At 38.7% G+C, this 19,610-nt stretch overlaps 1 protein-coding gene across 1 annotated transcript; it reads left to right on the top strand.

The window, feature by feature from the left end:
• The first annotated feature begins 2,628 nt into the window (after window positions 1-2,628).
• On the top strand, window positions 2,629-12,174 carry melk (maternal embryonic leucine zipper kinase). Its single transcript, XM_014013267.1, has 18 exons — window positions 2,629-2,737; window positions 2,949-3,045; window positions 3,130-3,215; window positions 4,583-4,699; window positions 4,801-4,944; window positions 5,669-5,737; window positions 5,913-6,005; window positions 6,408-6,506; window positions 6,622-6,690; window positions 7,584-7,682; window positions 7,926-8,012; window positions 8,162-8,284; window positions 8,414-8,575; window positions 8,821-9,106; window positions 10,717-10,813; window positions 10,933-11,089; window positions 11,193-11,296; window positions 11,400-12,174. The coding sequence occupies exons 2-18, from the start codon at window positions 2,976-2,978 to the stop codon at window positions 11,575-11,577; spliced, it is 2,040 nt and encodes a 679-aa protein (XP_013868721.1). The 5' UTR covers window positions 2,629-2,737; window positions 2,949-2,975; the 3' UTR covers window positions 11,578-12,174.
• The last annotated feature ends 7,436 nt before the right edge of the window (window positions 12,175-19,610 follow it).

Here is a 19,610-nt window from a genome sequence, read left to right as displayed (position 1 = left end):
AAAAGAAATATTTAGCAGGAAGCCTTGTAAAACTATCTCCCAGTTATAATTATTATTTTTGTATCATATTGAAAGGAAACTGAAAAGTATTTGTTGGGTCAGCAATCGTAATTGTGTCAGAAAACTCAGATATAGCTGTAAAATATCTGATAAATGCCAGTTCACAACAAAATACAATATTAGAATTAAGACCAACAGATAACAGAAAAAGGCTGTCTTAAGTTGCTAACCATCCACATCATCACTCACACATACAGACAATTAAATGTCATTAACATGCCAAAGGTTTTCAGAAAGCTTATCATCTTGACTTGATTTGATTTGATTTAACAGGAAAAGATTACTAAAAATCAAACCTGACTCAGCATAATTGCTGTTTTACAGCAGGTTCCTGTTCTGCAGCACATAAAACACTCAGAAATACAGCATCACAATCACATCATTATACACCATAGACACAAAGACAAACAAGCATACCAAATTTCAAAAAGGCAGTATTTGCAAAATAGGACGTCTAAATATGAGCACAACAAAAAGTGTCCAGCAGATGGCAGACAAGATTCTTCTTAAAGGGCTGTAGTTTTGAAATGGACTTTATGTTTTGAGGAATGTCATTCCATGCTTTAGTATAAACAAAGAAGAAAGACCTCTGGCTGTAACAGTTTTTAAAAGTTGGTAATATCTGTTGTCCTTTTGTAACAGATCTAGTTGAATGACCACTTCCAGAATTTGATTTGGGCAACAATGCGGAGAGTTCCATAATTGGCACCTTGGAAGATCTGAAAATATAAATTAATCCCACTATACAAAACATAATTCTGAAAAGTCAAGGCATCAGACAATGAAAGAACTGTACAGTGATGAGTCCAACCAGGAAGTTTTTTATGAATTTTGTAGGCCCTGTTGTAGAGCCTAACTATGGGTTCTAAGATTTCATTTGTTGTAAGAGACCAAACAGGTAAACAGTACGACATGGTTGAGAGTATAATGGCATGAAGATAGATATTTGAAACAGAAGATGTCTGATTGGATCTAATTTTTGAATAAACGTATAATTTCTGTTTCAACTTAGTGGTTAAGACTTGTACATGATCACGATAAGTCAAATGAGAATCCAAAGTAATTCCAAGATATTTGTAGGTAGTGACAATATCAAGGGGTTTGTTTAAAAAAGTGAGTTGATTTGTTATATTGAAATGTCTCCTGGGTGAGGAAAAATACATGCACACAGTTTTTTTTAACATTAATTGACAAAAGATTATCTTGAAGCCAACCATGAAATGTCTGAAGATCTGCTTKTAACTGACTATTAATAGATTCAATATTGAAATCAGACAAAAAAGAACAGTATCATCAGCATACATTAAAATATTTGAATACTTCAATATTTTTGGAAGGTCATTTATTTATAATAGGAAAAGCAATGGGCCCAGTATGCTACCCTGCGGAACTCCCACGGAACAGGGCAGAGACCCGGACACAGAGCTTCCATGTTTCACAACCTGACACCTATCAGTCAAATTAGCTTTAGCTTCTAGATGCTGAAGTAGTTGATTAAATAATGTTTTTTCAAGTAACTTAGAAAAAATAGGAAGAACAGAAATTGGCCGATAGTTTGAAACTTCTGTTGGATCACCAGATTTAAAAATGAGAGTAATCTGAGCAAACTTCCAGGCATCAGGGAAAATAGACTGCACAATACATAAATTAAACAAATGATGAAACAATGGTAAAAAAAAAAGTGTTGGCATGCATTTTCAAGAAATCCATATTTATCTTATATTTGTCAAATGCATGTGAGCCATTTAGAGATTGGAGTGTATTCAAAACATCACTCTGTGAAATTTCAGAAAATGAAAATTGCTTTGAAGTGTCAGGATATTTAAATAACTTTAAACTATTAGCTTGTCCCGGTAATGATGTCCTTACTGAAGAAATAAAATATTCATTAAATAAGTTAGCAATTTTTTCATGATCAGAAACAAGAAGTCCATTTACTGAGATTTGTGAATTGTTATTAAATGTTTTATTGTTACTTTCACCTGTCACTGACTTAATCGTTTCCCATAATATTTTTGGATATTCTTACTGGCTGAAATAATTTGATTTTTAAAATATTGTTGTTTGGCTTTGCGTAATTCAGCAACACATTTATTTCGGTAACTGTTTAAACGAGACCAATTTTCAGAAGTTTTTGATATTCTATAAGTTTTCATTAAAGAAGCTTTCAACTTTAGATGTATTATAGATGCATTATAGTATCTTTACTGTTGTGGAACTACTAGATTTGCAGCATCAGAGAAAAACTTGATTTGATCAGACCAAGCTGGATTTTGCTGTGATCTGACACATAGAACAGTGGAGTAGTGGTTACGACTGTTGCCTCACAGCAATAATGTCATGGGTTTGATCCCTGGTTTGGACCCTGAGTCGCAATGTTTGACATCTGTGCGTCCAGTGGGATTTACCTGGTCAGATTTATATAGTTTCCCAAGTGTTTGCATATGAATTTGTAATTTCGTTTTTAGAATAATAACAAAACACCACTCTCAACTTGATCCAGAAACTGCATCTCCTTGTTTTATGGCTGCAATACCAAAATGCGCCACGAGGGGTGCAGTACAGACCGGAAGCAGGAAGTGCCGTCAACATTAGAGCGAAATTCAAACTTGTGGAAACCAAACATTTTACAGCTTGAGGGTTTTGTGGTCTACGTTTGTTTTCAGACTTAACTCAGGTAATTTTTTTTTATCATCGAAAAGTCTCACTCCTTTATTGCAGAACATCGTACTCTTGCTGTTTTTAATTTAGATTACTTAGTAGTACCGTCTTTTGTTTGATAGTTAGCCAAAAATGTTAGCAAGTTAAGTTCAGGTTAAACTCAAAACATTATCTTAATAAATAATCGGAGACTGGGAATTTACGAGTTTATATATTTCCCTGTTTAGGTTTATTTTTGGCTAGCTGGATCCGGGATGCCTGTGGAAAGGACTGAGCTGCGCGGAGTTGCAGACCATTATGAAATTTATGAGACTATCGGCTCAGGTATCATGAATCTGTATTAGCAAAACGTGTGAGATCATCTGTGTTGTTCTCTGGCTTGGGTTATAAACCATGTGTGTTTTACAGGGGGCTTTGCGAAAGTCAAGCTGGGTCGACACATCTTGACAAGAGAGAAGGTTGCCATCAAAATCATGAATAAGAAAGATCTTGGGGTGAGTCAGGAAAAAAAATCTGTTTAAGCACAAAACAAAACGATTTAAAACTTTTGATATAAAGTTATGCTGCAATAATTTCTAAAGGGTAAAGCATATTTAATCAAGAAAACTGTCTTTAATTTGATTATTTTCTTTCTTTTCTGTCATCAACATCATCTAAACCAAGTGTGGGCATCAAGGCCAATGAGAGTCTGTTGAATTAACCAGAGATAATATAATATCCCCAAAGAAGGCTTCAAAATGGCCTATGATCTATTAGCCTGGTTTAAAACAGACCCTGTCCTTCACTTTGCTTCGTACAAGGAGCAGTGAAGGGAAAGTAGAATTGAGCGGAGCTGCGTAGGAAGTCAAGGTTCCAGGCTAATGATCTATTGCAGTCCAGGTTAGGGCTGCCACGATTAGTCGATTAATCGACGACTAATCGATTATTAAAATAATCGATGACTAATTTAATAATCTATTAATCGTTTTGTCTTTTTTTTTCTTTACTTTGTTTTTCTCTCCAAACTGCTTTGACACCTTCCACTGCCACGTCTGCCTTTCTGTCCTTGACACACATGCACAGTGGTGGTAACTGCGGTAGGCCGTAGGCGTCACAAGACATTATACAGACAGGCTCTGGTATCATGGCTACCTGACAACGGAGCTCAAAAGTGTGGGATCCTTTTAAGAAAATGAAAGAGAAACCTGTGCAATATCTGCAAGGCAGAACTTGCCTTCCACAGCAATTATTTTTAGTTAGCATATAGCTAAAATCTAACCATGGTTATATAATAGCAGCTGCATTCTGGCGCGATAAGCTCTTTTATATATATATTATATATTTTATAAATGTTTTACATTCAATTAATGTATGATCCGATTAGTCGACTAATCGAAAAAATAATCAGTGAGTAATCGATTATAAAAATAATCGTTTGTGGCAGCCCTAGTCCAGGTAGTCTTTTGCAATATGCTCAAAGATATTATGCAACCCTACCTGTAATCTTAAGAAATATATTTATTTTGTTTGTCCAGTCATTCGATCATAAACATAATTAAAAGTCTATGCCATATGTGAGCCTTTAGTACTTGCAAAGTGACCTTTGAGGCCCCACAATTCTTTGCTATCTTTAACATAAAAACATCTAATAATTTTACTAAATTTGAGTGTTTTAAGCAACAGACATGGCCTCCTAGGCAAAAAGACAAAAAAAAGAGAAAAGGTAGTCCAGCCTGGCAAGTGTTTTGCTACTCTCTTACTGTCACAGTTAATAAAAATACTTTACAAGTATCAGCACCATAGTCTGTACGAAGAGAATATATCTGGACTCTCCTTAGTTAAAATGTTTTACTGATGGCAGTGTAAACTGTGACACTAACAGGAAGACCTGCCCCGTGTAAAGTTGGAGATAGAAGCCATGAAGAACTTGAGTCATCAGCATATCTGTCGACTGTACCAAGTCATAGAAACGTCTTCACAGATATTTATGATTCTTGAGGTAAACAACACTAACAGTACACACAGTGTATGGATAAGAAAGGATATATATATTTTTGTTTTTCTCCCAATAAATGTTTTTCTCCTTTCCCCCCATTTCAGTACTGCCCAGGGGGAGAGTTGTTCGATTACATTATAGCAAAGGACCGACTGTCGGAGCAGGAAACCAGAGTGTTCTTCAGGCAGATTGTGTCAGCGATGGCCTACGTTCACAGCCAGGGATACGCACACAGAGACCTTAAACCGGTACAAAACACAATCATGTTTATGAAGTATGTGATACAACACATGGACAGTACCCTTAAAATGTAAAACTACTTCTAGTTTATTTACATTTTGCTTCCAAGCAGCCTGGTTTAGTTTTAAAGTGATCCTACTCTGCATTTCTTTAGGTTTTCCAAAGCTCTTTCAAAGTTTATCTTTGAACATTTGATTTTTATTCATTTTCTGTCCCACTTCTGACCAGAACAATATTTTTTACAGTATAAAGCACATAATCAGTATCTGAAAGGTGTCTCTTCAAGGTATAAAAATCCAACAAAGACATCACACAACCTGAGAGATGCATCAGTTTATCAACTGTCTGTCAAGTTTTAAGCTTTTCTATCTGTCAAAAAGTTGTACTAAATAAATTGGAACCACTTGTGATTTTATGACAGGCTGCTAATAACAAAGAGCCTAAAGATCCAATTTAAAATTCTTTCTTTGCTAAGCTGTGTGTTATGTGTAGACACAACACTGGTTTATCCCTTTAGTTTGGAAGCATTTTCATGCCTGAGTGATTCATTAGGACTAGAGTTGTGACTTAACAAACACGTTCTTCTGAAAACGATCCGGTGCTAGACAGAAAGAAAACATCTGGCTACGTGAAAGCAAAATATATAGAAGTTGGTACAGTGCTGGATATTTATGATTATGACAATTAATCATTTTAATATCAACTAAAATTTTTTATTTATCTTCACTTTAGGAAAACCTGCTGATTGATGAGAACCATAACTTGAAGCTCATAGACTTTGGCTTATGTGCCAAACCCAAGGTATATCCTTACGTTGTCTGATGGACCCTGTGTGTCCAAAAATGCAAAATAAGTGCATTTGATGAAAAGTAATAATTGCATTTGGTTTTATTTTTTATTACAATGAGGCCAAGTGTAAACCTTACATTTTTGTTTCATGTAATCCTTATGTTATCATGTGGTTGCTCCTATTCAGGGGGGGTTGGGTTATGAGCTGAAGACGTGTTGTGGGAGTCCTGCATACGCTGCTCCTGAACTCATCCAGGGAAAAACATACATTGGATCAGAGGTAAGACATGTTAGATGCTTACAGCTTTGAAATGTTGGGGTTTGATTTTTTAAGATGGTTTAAGGCACGGGTGTCAAACTCCGGTCCTCGAGGATCGCTGTCCTGCATGTTTTCTTGTTTTCCTGCTCAAACACACCTGATTTGCATGAATATATGATTAACAGACTTCTACAGAAATTAAGGAGTTAATTGAAGCACTGAATCAGGTGTGTTAAAGCAAAGAAACAAGGAAAACATGCAGGATAGCGGCCCTTGAGGACCTGAGTTTGCATTTGTTCTTGCTATGAACTATTATTACCTGCCCGTTTGTGTCCTGATCATGTTTACTGGTGCATGACTCAAAATTCCTCCCTGTAACACTCGATGCTGAAATGCTGCTGCTGTGGTGTGTGTAACCTCCAGGCTGATGTATGGAGCATGGGGGTTCTGTTGTTCGCTCTGCTCTGTGGCTACCTCCCCTTTGATGATGACAACTGCATGGTCCTTTATAGGAAGATTACAGTAAGAACATTGCTGCTTCTGTTGTATTTCCATTAAATCACTGGCATTTATAGTCAAATTTACTACCACCATCTATATAAAATTAAGAAAAATAAGTCTCTTTTTTTTATTCCAGAGAGGTAAATACGATAACCCTCAGTGGCTCTCTACAGGAAGTATCCTCCTCCTCAACCAGATGATGCAGGTGTGTTTTCTGTTTGCTCTCTTCTGTTCTTTGTGATGACCAGTCTGGAACACATCAGCAAGAAAACTGTCCGCACAGTCAGACAGAGTGAAACAGTAATTTAGTTTATTTAAGTGCTGGAAGTGCCGACACGTAGGAGCCACAGGTTTGAGTCCAGCTTTGTGTACACTTACCTTTCGTGCTAATCTTGGCCTCATGAAGTCAAATTTTCTGAAACTGTTTTGCGTTTGTAGCCGGAGTTCAATGCAGATTTGTTAATTACTGAAAATTAATTTTCTTCATTTTTGTGCCAAATGTGGCTACCCTCAAATCAAAATAAAACAAAACTCATATTTTTAACAACACACAAATTTTGTCCCTTTCCCTCCGTTACTTTTGTCTAATTCAAATCATCATTTCAATTATTTTTTATTGTGTTTTTTAGCATTCGTTATAATTTTAAACATTTTCTTCTAAATTAGTATTTATGTATAGAGATTTGCAGGTAAATCCACAAATAAACGTTTCAAATAAAACAAACTTATCACGATTACAATAAAGGTGGCTTATCTAAAGGCCTTGTCACTCTAAAACAACTTATGCAATTTTTTTATGTTTAGATTACTAATAAAAGATATATTTGATCAGTTTGTTAGTATTACAGTATGTACACACCTAAAAGAGGCTTCCAGTTGATCTTTTAAATCCCATCTTCAGCTTAGATGTCTTTAACATTTTCAGGAGTTGGCATGAGTTGTCTAAAACGTTAGTGTGACAGGGCCTTAAGAAACACTGTGACCTCCTTGTAGTCTTAATTCATTTCATTTAGCTTACTAGCTGTAAATGTTTTTGACAGACTCTTCTGTAGTCTCTCCTCCTTTTTTTAAGTTGCAGTTTCCTCATGTGTCCTGTAGGTGGACCCAAAGCGTCGTCTGACTGTCCGGCATCTGTTGGAGCATCCCTGGGTTATGAAGGACTATAACAGCCCTGTGGAGTGGCACAGCAAGCAGCCGGTACCGACACTCAGAAAGCAGCAACTTAATAAAAAAAAAACTCACACAATCTTCAAGTGAAGATGTTTAAGTTGTGTTTTTGCATCATTTCTGTCTCGGATCCTCCCTGTTGAGTCGATTCCTGTTAGTTTTTTTTCTCCCTCAAATAAGCATACAAGTAATTATTTCAAAAGCAGCACTAATTTATTTACTTATATGAATGTCTTTAGATCTTGTGTAAACATTCTAAGTCTTTTTGTGCAGCTTGGCCATCTAGATGAAGACTGCATTACAGAGATGGCAGTCCACATGAAGCGGTCAAGAGAAAGCACCACAGCACTCGTGAAAGAGGTGAGCACCCCTAATTGTGTGTACTCACACATTGTTTGCTGTCCTGTGGTTTGGATTATGGTGTTGCAAATGATGCGTATAAATAGTTAGTGGTGTAGCATGCATATGTTGTGTTAGATGAGCAGTTTAATAGATCTTAACCCCCACAGTGGAAGTATGACCAAACCACAGCCACCTACCTGCTGCTGCTGTCGAAGAAGCAGAGAGGAAAGCCTGTCCGTCTGTGTCCTGAAGCAGCTGTCTACGAGGGGTCTCCTCTGCACCAACTGCAGGTAAGAAACATGACAGCTTCTTTTTATGATATCCTTAAAAAATTAATATAAAGGAATAAAAACAGGATGTTTTGGTACTTAACTTTCAAATATATTGTTTTTCATGGAGGATTTTTTTCTCTTCCCCAGACAAGAGAACTCCTTCAGTACAGTGAGGATGACGATGCTGTGATTATTGGATCTTTGGACTTTTGCTCAGACTACCTTGATGACTGCCAGTGGACCTCTGTCCAACAGCACACGCCCCAGAGAGTCCAAGGTCATCTGAACGGAAACACTAACAGAGACACGGTGTGTGGAGCTGATTCTGTGTGCAAGAGGAGTTCATTCAGAAAAAAAACAAAATGAGACAAGCTTGTGTTAAGTCACAGCATCCAAAAGCAACAGAAAAAAGAGCGTGATTGTGCTTTTTGGATTTAGGTTTAAAAAAAAAGAATTACATCACCTAGATTTTAAAAACTGCACATGTTTGAATAAAACCAGCAAGACTCTTCTAAGAGAGATCTGCTAAACATTTCCTTTCCTGTTTTCTGAAGAGGCTGGCCTCACCTTCAGTGGAAAACAGATACGCTTCCAGCCCGACAGCAGAGAGGGGGAGGACGCCGACGCCACACCACCAGAAAAGGAAGGAGAAAGACCGCGAACAGATCAGCGAAAACAAGGAGAACGTCGCCGAGGAGAAAAAAGATGAAACGTTTGCGTTGCCTCCGCCACGCACCCCGGCGTCCAGCAAGAAGAGCGCTCGCCCCAACAGGAACGTGTTGACCACTCCCAACAAAAACACAAACAGCGCCACCAAATCCACTGCGGGAACACCTAAAGGTGAGGAGAACTTATTTTTGATAGTTTTTATTCAGGCGGAACAGGACCTCATTGAATTTGTTTGTATTTTATAATTGTTTGTTCTTTCAAACAAGAGCTATTAGATTAAATGGGCATTATTTTGCTGTCACTTTCTATGTTCATTTATCCCATTCCCTCTGTCCGTTGCTCGTCTCATAATTACAAGTGCCACAACCACATGCTGCACATTTGCAAGTAAATTGTCTTTTGGTAATAAACTCATTTATTGGGCCTGGTTTTTTTTTTATCTAAAAAGCTTCTCATATTTCAGTGATTTAGCCGTCATTACAGCACAGAAAATGGACACACACCCTTATCACTGTCAACTCAAAGGTGAGCTTATTATCAGGAAGCTAATTCCGTTCACTTATCTGTAAACGAAGGGCAATAAAATGAATGGGAGGATCATTAGAGCCCTAATTATTTGTCATGGTGACGTTTCTGCTCAGATGTCCGGCCTCATTAGTTCCTCGTTGAAATTTGGCCAACAGCCGGCAGATTTACTGTAGCTGAGTTGATGATGAATCCTTGGAGCGCCGCTTAACACCGCTCTCTGTGCTGCCTCCTGTTTACTGAGCCACAGTGTAGAGCAGACACTCTGCAGCCTGTGACATCCTTGTCCAAACGCACACACACACACAGTGGTCTGTGTATGTCTGTCCCTAGGCGTGTGCTGTGACAGGTGTAGCTGTCTCCTCCCTTTGCTTGCTGTCCCACATGGGCTGTAGTGACATGTGTTTGCTCGCCACTGAGGCCCAGTTCTCTGGTGTGGGTGGAGGTGGTTGGTGTCTGTGAGTTTTGTTTAATCCTTGTGTTCCCAAAGTCAGCTGATTTCACATGCAGGAGCAAAGGACTGTCACCGTAATGGTTTCCCATCTCCTTCCAGTTGCTTTTAGATTAGGTTCTTATGTGTGATGTTTATTGAACTTTGCTGTAAATTAATGAAAGATACTAAAGGAAATATTCAAACTCCTAAGTTTTTTTAATCTGGTACAAATAATTGAATCTACTAATTGTCACCACTCTACCGGTATGATGGCATAATAAAGCCGTAATACAAGATTTTTATTATTATTATTATAAGGAAAAAAAGTCATGAAAACGCAGCCTTACCACAGTGTTAAAATAAAGAATGTTGAGCATCTTGTAAAGCTAGTCTTTGGTATTTGTGTTATTTAGCTCTATGGATTCATATGATAAACTGAAGCCGTACGGCATTGCATTGAAAGCATATTACATTAACAGTGACCCAACAGTAATTGCGGACTACTTCATAAACACAGCGACACACTTAGAGGCTGTCCACAGCGGGTGTGAGCCGACCCAGGAATGGAAAATGGACAAGATTATGACTTATTACTGGTAATATTATGACTCTATTCTCGTAATTAAAAAGTACCACGTCGTACTACCAGAGCGGGACAAAACAATGTTGGGGATAAAAAAGGAAAAATATTTTTAAAAAGGTTTTTATTTCTGTATCTCATTCACACTGACAAGTTGTTGAATTCAGCCTTCCCAAAATGCTCCTCTGGAACACACAAAGTATTACCTATAGGAACTTACTTCCTGTGTCGTGTGTGTTATAGGTGGTGACAGTGTGTCTAAGGAGCAAAATAAGAAGAAAGCAGCAGAAAACAAGGATTCTGCAAACATAGAAATACTGGCGTTCAGTCCAGAGCGAAGGTGAGCGGACCACAGGATCGATGGATGCTTCGGGGGGCTTCAGAAGAGATTGTTAGGACAGAGAGAAATAATCATGCAGGACGAAGGTCGATGTTTGTGAGATCATGTTTGCTCCGCAGGTCTAGGTCGCTGGATATGGCTGCCACAGAAGACAGTGGGAAGAAGAAGCGAGGAGGGAAAATGTTTGGTTCCCTGGAGAGAGGCCTGGATAAAGTAATCACCATGCTCACCCCGAGTAAAAGACGAGCCCAGCGGGACGCCCCGCGTAAGATTAAGGTATCTGCAAACAAAAATTAAATGAAAAATATCAGTGTGAATGTTGAATTAACATCACGTTAGAGTTTCCAAATTTTCTGATCATGTTTGTGTTTTTCTACAGGCTCAGTATAATGTGACTCTGACCAGTCAGACCAATCCAGATCAGGTCCTAAACCAGATCCTCTCTGTCCTGCCGGAGAAAAATGTTGACTTCACACAGAAAGGGTGAGATCACACACAGTTTCTTCTGCTTTCTCACAAAACAACTATCCTTTTCTTTTTTTTCTCAACTTCTGCTGTGTTAATGTATGCCCCGCCCATTGCTCAGGTACACCCTGAAGTGTCAGACCTGGGGGGACTTTGGGAAGGTGACCATGGCGTTTGAGCTGGAGGTGTGCCTGCTGCAGAGGCCAGAGGTCGTTGGGGTTCGTCGCCAGAGGCTGAAGGGAGATGCTTGGGTTTACAAACATCTGGTGGAGGACATCCTCTCTACATCCAGTATCTGAGTTAAAAAGCTCTCTGCAGTTATACTGCTTCCACTTATCAACACAAAGGACTTTGATGCTGCTTTTTTGTAACACAACCTTCCTTTGTGTCTTCATGAATGGAGAAAGACTCATCAGTGAGTGAGAAATTGGAACGGAGGAAGATGTGCACATTATTATGTCTTCTCTGGAATATTTCTGCCTTTAGGTCAGCATTATATAAAAAACATGATTTATTAAGTTTATGTCAGGATTGTGTGTTAATTTTGCTTTATGTAGAGCATGTTTTACTTCCCTTTATTATTATTAAAGTGATTTCTATAGGATTTCTTTTGATAAATAAATGAGTATGAAACATAGCACCATCCTTCTGATCTGCTTATTAACATCTTTCTGTCTTGATGTTATTCAGCCCTGAAGGAGTAACACTTGGCTGAACGAGTTAAAGACACAGATCATCACTAATTTACTATCACTGTTTGTTTTTTAATGCCTTCAATTGTCTGATGTTTTACACTGTTCTTTATGCGTTTCTCTGTCTCATTGTCACTCTGTTTTATGATAGTTTTATTGACAAAGTAAAAGGAACAAAATAAATGATTTCTGCTTTTACTAAGACAAAAGAGTGTCAGTGGGTTTAGTTGTTGGACACCAAACATTTTCCTTTTTTTGTGTTCAGTCAGAGAAGCAGTGGTGTGTTTACACTGTCATCATCCGTCTGTTCTTGAAGGCTTCACTTCACTTTAGAAAAGATGAAGGTGTAGCATAGCAACAGCGTTTCTGAGCTTTTAAAATGATTGATGTAAGATTTTGCACCTCAGTTACCTTGATGCAGCTTTGATTGAGCTAAAACTTGGGTTGGTACCTGAGACTTCCAACGTATTCTGAGCCCTAACAGATTGCGTAGGATCTTTGAAACTTTCCTATTAATCTTTAGTTATTCACTCAATTAGCACATTATCTCAAAGTACTGAGTGGATTAAAAAAATAGTAATCAGAAAATAATCATTAGATGCATATCTGCAACTTCACGTTTGGAGACAACCTGATCCAAGATGGCTGTGTAACTGGGTTCAGTTGATAAAAGAGGAGGTTTAATCTAATGAGGTTGGTGGAGGAGGGTGATTTATGACAGATGAAGGGTGGAGTTAGGTAGTTGTGGTAGTAGTGACTCCTGGGATCAGTTTGGAGGATCAGAGTTTTGTTTGAAGCTTTAAAGATTGATAAAAATCCAGATTCATATCTTTACTTTTAAAGTTTTGGCTTCGTTAGCACAGTATTCAGGTTTCTTCCTCAGCTAAATCTTATCATGATCTATTATTAAAGGCGTTTGCCATCATCCCTCCCCTCAAACAGGTGGCGCCTATATTCCCTGAACTCATTCTGGACTCTTTCATTAATCCATTCCTGCTTGAAGACTAGAACAAAAGACCCTGTGACTGAGAGAAAGAGGATTACTTGATTAAATCAGGAGGAAAAAAACAGAATATAAAGCAGTGTTGGAGAACGATTGAACTGATATTCTGTTTAACAACAGTTACTCAGTGTTGGGTGAGAAGAAATCTTATTTATTTTTAATTAAGCTACTGTAATCAAGTAGCTGGATTGTGTGAAGAACCTTGTGATGATGTTTGGACAGCTTATGTCAGAATCTTTCTGTTTGCTGCTTGTAGCTCTGCAGGAGAAATGAGGAGTTTGCTGGCTGTGTCGCTCATTCTCCTTTTCCTGTGTGAGTAAAGTTGTTTCTTATAAAACAAACACTAATGGGATTTAAATTGTCCTTTTGTGAAGCAGATGTGTGTGTTTCTGTTTTTCTGTCAGTATGTCTGAATGTTGTTAACTTTGCAGGGCTTCAGAGGTCAAGTGAGAGCAGAAATGTTTGTGAGGTAGGTGGATGACAAAGGTTGTTGGGCTTACATGTGCTGTAAGGACTTTGAATATGCTGTAAATCTCAAGGATCAGAAAAAGAAACAATAGGATGAAATACATCTTGGAGTTTTAGTAACTATATGTAGCCATTTCATGTCATTGTTAGATGGATTATGTGTTTGTGGTTGCATTCATTTTCGCCATTGTCTGGTTTAATATCAAACCCTTCTAACAGGCCAAAATAGTACAAATGTCCTAATCTATATATGTTGTGGTCATGTTTGTGTGATTAAATCAACTTTCAAGAAACTTTACCTGCAAAAAATATGATTTATAAGTATTTTTTGTTGTTCCCTGTGGCAACACAGAAAAATAAAATCTTATCACCAGACAATAAAAAGTGAAAGCAGACGTTTTATAGGTGATGGGGTTGTTCCCTGCATTTGTCTGCAAAATATTTTGTGATCTACGAAATGATTTTTAATGAAACTCTCAAAGTAATTATTAAATTAACATCTGCAATTAATTAACCATTGGATTCTGACATTTAAAAAATGGCAATTTAGTCAACTGTACAGAGACTGAGGTAAAACTGAATGTAATATTAGCTAAGTCATTCCAAACACTCTGAGCATGACATGGTATTGTGTGTAACAATGTTGGTTTTAAGCAGTGGTGGGCAGCACTAATCTAAATATTAGTTGCACTAACCCGAAAGCACTAACTCATTTAGGTCCCCTAATTCTAAAGCACTAACGCACTGAAAATTTTAACGAAAGCTAATTCTAAAGCACTAATATCCAGTTGACACATGAAGCATTCTTCAGTCAACATGAGACAATATTTACTGTGTGCAGGATGTTGTCACTTGGTGCCCTTGGCCGGCCAAGGCCACATTTGGCCCACGGGCCTTCAGTTTGACGCATGACCTTATAGATAAGTGACACACATATGAACAAAATGTATGACAGCTTTCACCCTCAACTGTGAACAATAATGTTGGTCAATAAAATTTAAAGACCTCAGTTAGTGCTTCTAAATTTAGCCTGTAAATTTAGCAAGTGCTAATCCACTTATGAATTAAAAATTAGCGAAAGCACTAATCAAAAAATTTAGTTCTTCTATCTGTGCTTTAGGGCAGTGGTTCCCAATCCTGGTCCTCAAGTACCCCTATCATGTTTTACTTGTTTCCCTGCTATTCAGCAGGTCTTCAGAAGACTGTTAATCACTCATTCATTCAAACCAGGTGTGTCAAATCAGGGAAACATCTAAAAATCACAGATTTAAATGTTGACAACACCTCAAGAGCTTCTCTGAGCTTGATGAGACATTTTCAAAATATAACATTGACTCAGTTTTATGTTTTTTTAGTATTGCCCCTGGAAGTCATTGATTCTTTGCCATTTATTTGTAAATAATAAATCAGATAACGTATTAAAGCAGTGATTCTCAACCATGTTCCACAAGGACTCCTTTACTACATGTTTAGATGCTTCCCTGATTCGACACACCTGGTTTGAATGAATGAGTGATTAATACTGAAGACCTGCTGAATAGCAGGGGAAAACATCCTGGACAGGGGTAGTTGAGGACCAGGGTTGGGAACCACTGCTTTAGGGGAACTGGACCCACCACTGGTTTTAAGGTTTGAACAAAACATTTCTCAACACAAAACAATCTTAGTTTAAAAAATCTATTAGGAAGCAGAAAATATGTGTTTCATTAAAGACGATTTGTTTTGTACCCTGGACAGTTTGATTACCAAAACAAACCCAAAACAGAACTAAAATGGTGAAGATCTTGGGTGTGTTTTACAGGCAGAAACAAGGAAGTGAGTTAAAATAAACCAGTGGGGAGAAACTTAGTCTCCACACAGCTGATAAAGGTGCTCTGTGTCTGCTGGGTGTAGAAAAAAAGACTCAGCTTAGAGAGACATACTTTTTTTTATCAAACCCGTTTCTTGTACTTTTTTTTTTTTTTATCTTGCAGGCCGTATCCATGAGCGAGGCGGTGGTATCTCTCCTCTTATCTCCCCTGTCTCTGTATTCCTGGATGGCCTCCACGCTGCTCAGACTCATCGTGTCCATCCCGTCTCTCGTCCTCTGCGCTCTCCATCAGTCCCTGCTGCTGATCTTGGCTGTCCCTTGGTGCGTTGCCACTATCTGCATCTCCCTGCTGCTCACGTGTCTCCGCGTTGCCCTGTACCTGCTGCACGTGCTCTTGGTGCTTGGAGCAGTGGCCATTTTGACCCTCGGGCTACACAAGCCGTCTGACGGGGATGCTGAGCGACAACAACAAACAACGGCACCAGTCCAGTTGGGGAGACTCAAAGCTTTTCAAACAAAAACCAAACCAAGACTGAGAGGTCGTAGAGTTGTACAGCAAGGCTGACTTCTGCTGAAAAAAATAATTTTTTACACGTTCTCAACAAGAAAAGCATTCACCTGAATGTGAAATGGCTTCATTTTTGTAATGTTTTTTGCATATAAATTGACCTGGTGACACTTTTTTTGCAAGAAAAATAAAGACAAGCACGAGTCCCTGTGATCTAAATGAGGTTGAAAATGTATACGCTGGTTGCTGCTTTAACAAACGGCCCGCAGTTCTCCACTTATCCATCCCTCTCATTTCCTCTCGAGTCGTCTTTAAACGTGGCCTCCCAATTATCTGCGGATTGTTGTTCTGTTTGCCTCCTCACCCCACCCATCCCTCATTTCTCTACTTGTTATCATTAGGTATGTCCGTCAAGCGGAGATGAGAAGGGTAACGGGGGAAAAAAAATCTTCTGCGTTCCCTGCGTCAGTGCTTTTAATGTTGACGTGCTTATGCAGCCGAGTCCAGCAGTGCAGAACTCGCGAACCGTATTCCTGAAAAACACTAATAAAGGGAGTTAACAGGGAGAGAAACTACATGCGGTGGAGGCTTTGGATGCGAAACTTGTCCAACCAGTAAACAGTGTGCGCAGAGAGGAAAGAACTCGTGGCTCGAGTTAAAAACACACAAAATCAACCGTTTTGCTGAATCAGAATGGTGATGGATGGGGCCTTGACAAGTGATGGATGAACTTTCAGTGTGTGTGTGCGTGTGTGTGAACGAGACAGAAAGACAGAGGGGGAAATGAGGCTGGATCATAGAGATTTATTACATGGCTGTGGCATCCTAATTAGCATAAAGACCGGACTGGGCTACTCAAGCAGAGAATTAAAAACCTTAATTGTGCTGTCAGCCTTCCTCTCTCTTTGCCACCGTTGGCTCGACTTCATTCCACTCTGATTTGTTTCCTCCCACTTCAGCCGCTGCCTCGTCTCTGCCCATGAAGAGGCTTGCGTCCGTGCTGTTTAATTGTTGCTGATAAATGGGAAGTGGGCTGTTTGTAATTGTCCCGGAGATGGTGATGTGTGTGTGTGGGGTAAAAAAAAGGAACTGGAGGAACGAGAGGATGAGTTGTCCTTCGGTGTAAGAAGATTGTGGGGAGGTCATTCATCACATGTTTGTATAAAGGAGGGAAAGTTTGCTTCACAAGGAAGTGTTTGGATCCCGATTAAACTGGAGCCATGTTCACAATGTGTTTTTGTTCTACAGATGGAAAAGGTTCACAATCTTTTTTTTTTTTGATTTTGTATTTTGTTGTCACAATTGAAAGTAAACACATTTTGGAAGATATCAGAGTCAAAACTAGAAAATGTTTGGGGTGTCAACAGCTGCTGACCTAATATCCAACGTAACTTTGAAATAATTTAGCTAAATCTGCCTACATTTTAATATAACTATGTAGGAAGTGTGAAGAGAACCAAGGTCATATCCACTGTTCTGACACTTTCCCCTTTTAGTTTTATAAAACTGATGTTCTGAAAGGAAACTTCAAATGGATGCACTGATGCAACATCCCATTTTGAGCCCTGTTTGACTTGTGGACAATATCCTGATGTATAAAATGAGTGTCACACTCTATCACATTTTTTGTTACACAGTACAGTCTCATTTCTCCTCCTTCACTAAAGCACCCAAACTTGCTTAGATTAAGAAAACTCTCTCATCCTGAACAGTTGCAATTTGATCTGACCCTCGGATTCATTTTTTAATTATTTTTTCTGCCTACTGTACAGAAGGCCTTCTTTTTCTTTAAAAGTTTAAGTAAAATAAAAGGCAATAAAACATTTTCCCCCCAGGTATTTCCCTTTACTTTTTGAATAAATTAACCTTCAAGTTGCTCTTTAAAGCTTGAATTGTTCTACTCTTCAACCAAAATCAAAACAACCAAGACTTATTTTTTTATTTGAACAAATCAGGTCTGGTAGCTTCCAAAAATGTCAGGCTGCCCAGGCTAGCTGTTAGCTTGTTGATCTAACCCGACTTGTATAACCATTTCTGCAACTTGAGGTCCTTTGAGGAGCTATCCAGGACAGGTAAGATACTGTTGATGTTTTCACAGACCCCCCTATTCAAAACATCAAAAGTATCACTTTAATCTGTGAGTAAACACCACAAAAACGTTCTGCTAGAAGTGATAAAGAATATAGCAATCATCAAAAGGAGGGAGGAGAAAGGTCCTCTCTGTGTGTCTGTCCTGTCAAAGCATGTAGAGCAGCAGACAGCCTCTCAGCACTGACAGCTCTCACGCAGACAGCAACACTCCCAGCATGCACTGCTTTAAACTTTGTGCTTCACCCATGTCCTCCCAAATTTTACCTCCTTCATGCGCCTGCTCTTGTCCTCCCTCTTTCTCCCCTTCCGTCTTTTGCTTTTGTTTCAGTTTCTCTCCATTTCTTTTTCTGCTTCTATTTCTCATCCCCTTCTTTTTCTTCTTTCTTTCTCTAATTGGTCTCCGCTGTGTTAGCCGAGACAGGCCTATTCATCATAGCACCATCCTCGGAGACAAACCGTCTGGGAGCAAAGGGGAGATGGACGGAGTCAGACCAGAGGGCGATAGGGCCTGCCGCTTGTCAGCCCACTTCTCTACTCTTTTCATTTTCTTTTTTTCTTCTCCTCCATGTTTCATCCTCTCCTCCCTCCCAAGTCTCCTCTTAGTGCAGAGATGTCGGTTTTACAGAGGGGGAAGGGGGAGGGAGGGGCTGTGGACACATTAGTTAGGCTATTAGTTCAACAAGCTGCTTCCATGCCTGTCAATGGTCCAACACTCACACACACACAAAAGCTCACACACTGTAGCGTCTGACATTTGTAACATGTATCTGTGTCAGAGAAGGACTGGGAGTGATGGGTCGAACTGGAAAATAATGGTTACAAGTGTTTCATCATTTCTTAAGAAGGACCTCAACATGAGCGCTCTGCCTGTGTCAGTTTCTACGTCTGGGATGCGTGTGTGTGTGTGTGAACATGAACGTTGCTGTAAAGGGCAATGGGAATTGTGTAGCAGTAGGTTGCGTGAGCTTTAAATGTCTTGTGTGATAAGGTCAAAGCAGATTTTAAGGACTGTGAGGGTGTCAGAGAGTTTTTCTTTGTTTGATGAGCCAACAGAAAACTGGCTTCTGTTTGAACCTGTGAATGATCGCTGTACTTTTCTGGTGGCTTAAACCTTCCATGCACAAGTACCCACACCATTAAACAATAAGGTCAAAAACAATCTGCATTAGATTCAATGTTTTTTTTTTATGATAAACATAATAGTTTTCCAAAAAAATATATTTTGTATCATATTTAATTTTATATGAAAGCAAATTTGTGTTATTTTGAACATTTAGCTGTAATAAAGTGTTTGGGTTGGGATCATTGCACACCCTTTGGTTTCTTTTACCACATTGCAAAATTCTCCATCTAACCAAGTCTTACAATCTTACATCCAGCCAAAAAGTATTTTTGATCTTGTTTTCAGTTTGATATGCAAAATCAGGGTGTATTACATTATTGATCTTGTTAGCCTGGACATTTTTTAAGAAGTCCTACTGAGTGAAATGGTCTTAAGTGAAATAACCTGCTAGTGCAATAAGACAATAGCACTTCTTGAAATATGGAAAGTTTCCAGGATAACAAAATTAACAATCTAACACAGTGGTTCCCAAACTTTTTGTCTTCTGACCCACAAAATATCCATGGCAAAAACTTGTGACCCCAATTATTACTGGTCTGTGTACACAAACTTCATTAATAACCCTAAAAACAAAGGCCATGTGACAATCTAAACAGCTCGTACACAAATATAAATACAGTGGTTTGCAAAAGTATTC

Source organism: Austrofundulus limnaeus, unplaced genomic scaffold, assembly GCF_001266775.1.
Source record: "Austrofundulus limnaeus strain Quisiro unplaced genomic scaffold, Austrofundulus_limnaeus-1.0 Scaffold99, whole genome shotgun sequence".
Lineage (NCBI taxonomy): Eukaryota > Metazoa > Chordata > Actinopteri > Cyprinodontiformes > Rivulidae > Austrofundulus > Austrofundulus limnaeus.
Note: the sequence above shows the minus strand (reverse complement) of the source record. Positions and strands in the feature narration are given on the sequence as shown.

What these genes read in the sequence shown, in the direction of transcription:
- melk (XM_014013267.1), top strand. Translation starts at nt 2,976, where the DNA reads ATGCCTGTGGAAAGGACTGAGCTGCGCGGAGTTGCAGACCATTATGAA. An exon ending in AGTGGCACAGCAAGCAGCCG is followed by an intron (nt 7,683 to 7,925) that starts GTACCGACACTC and finishes CTTTTTGTGCAG; the next exon opens with CTTGGCCATCTAGATGAAGA. An exon ending in GCGTTCAGTCCAGAGCGAAG is followed by an intron (nt 10,814 to 10,932) that starts GTGAGCGGACCA and finishes TTTGCTCCGCAG; the next exon opens with GTCTAGGTCGCTGGATATGG.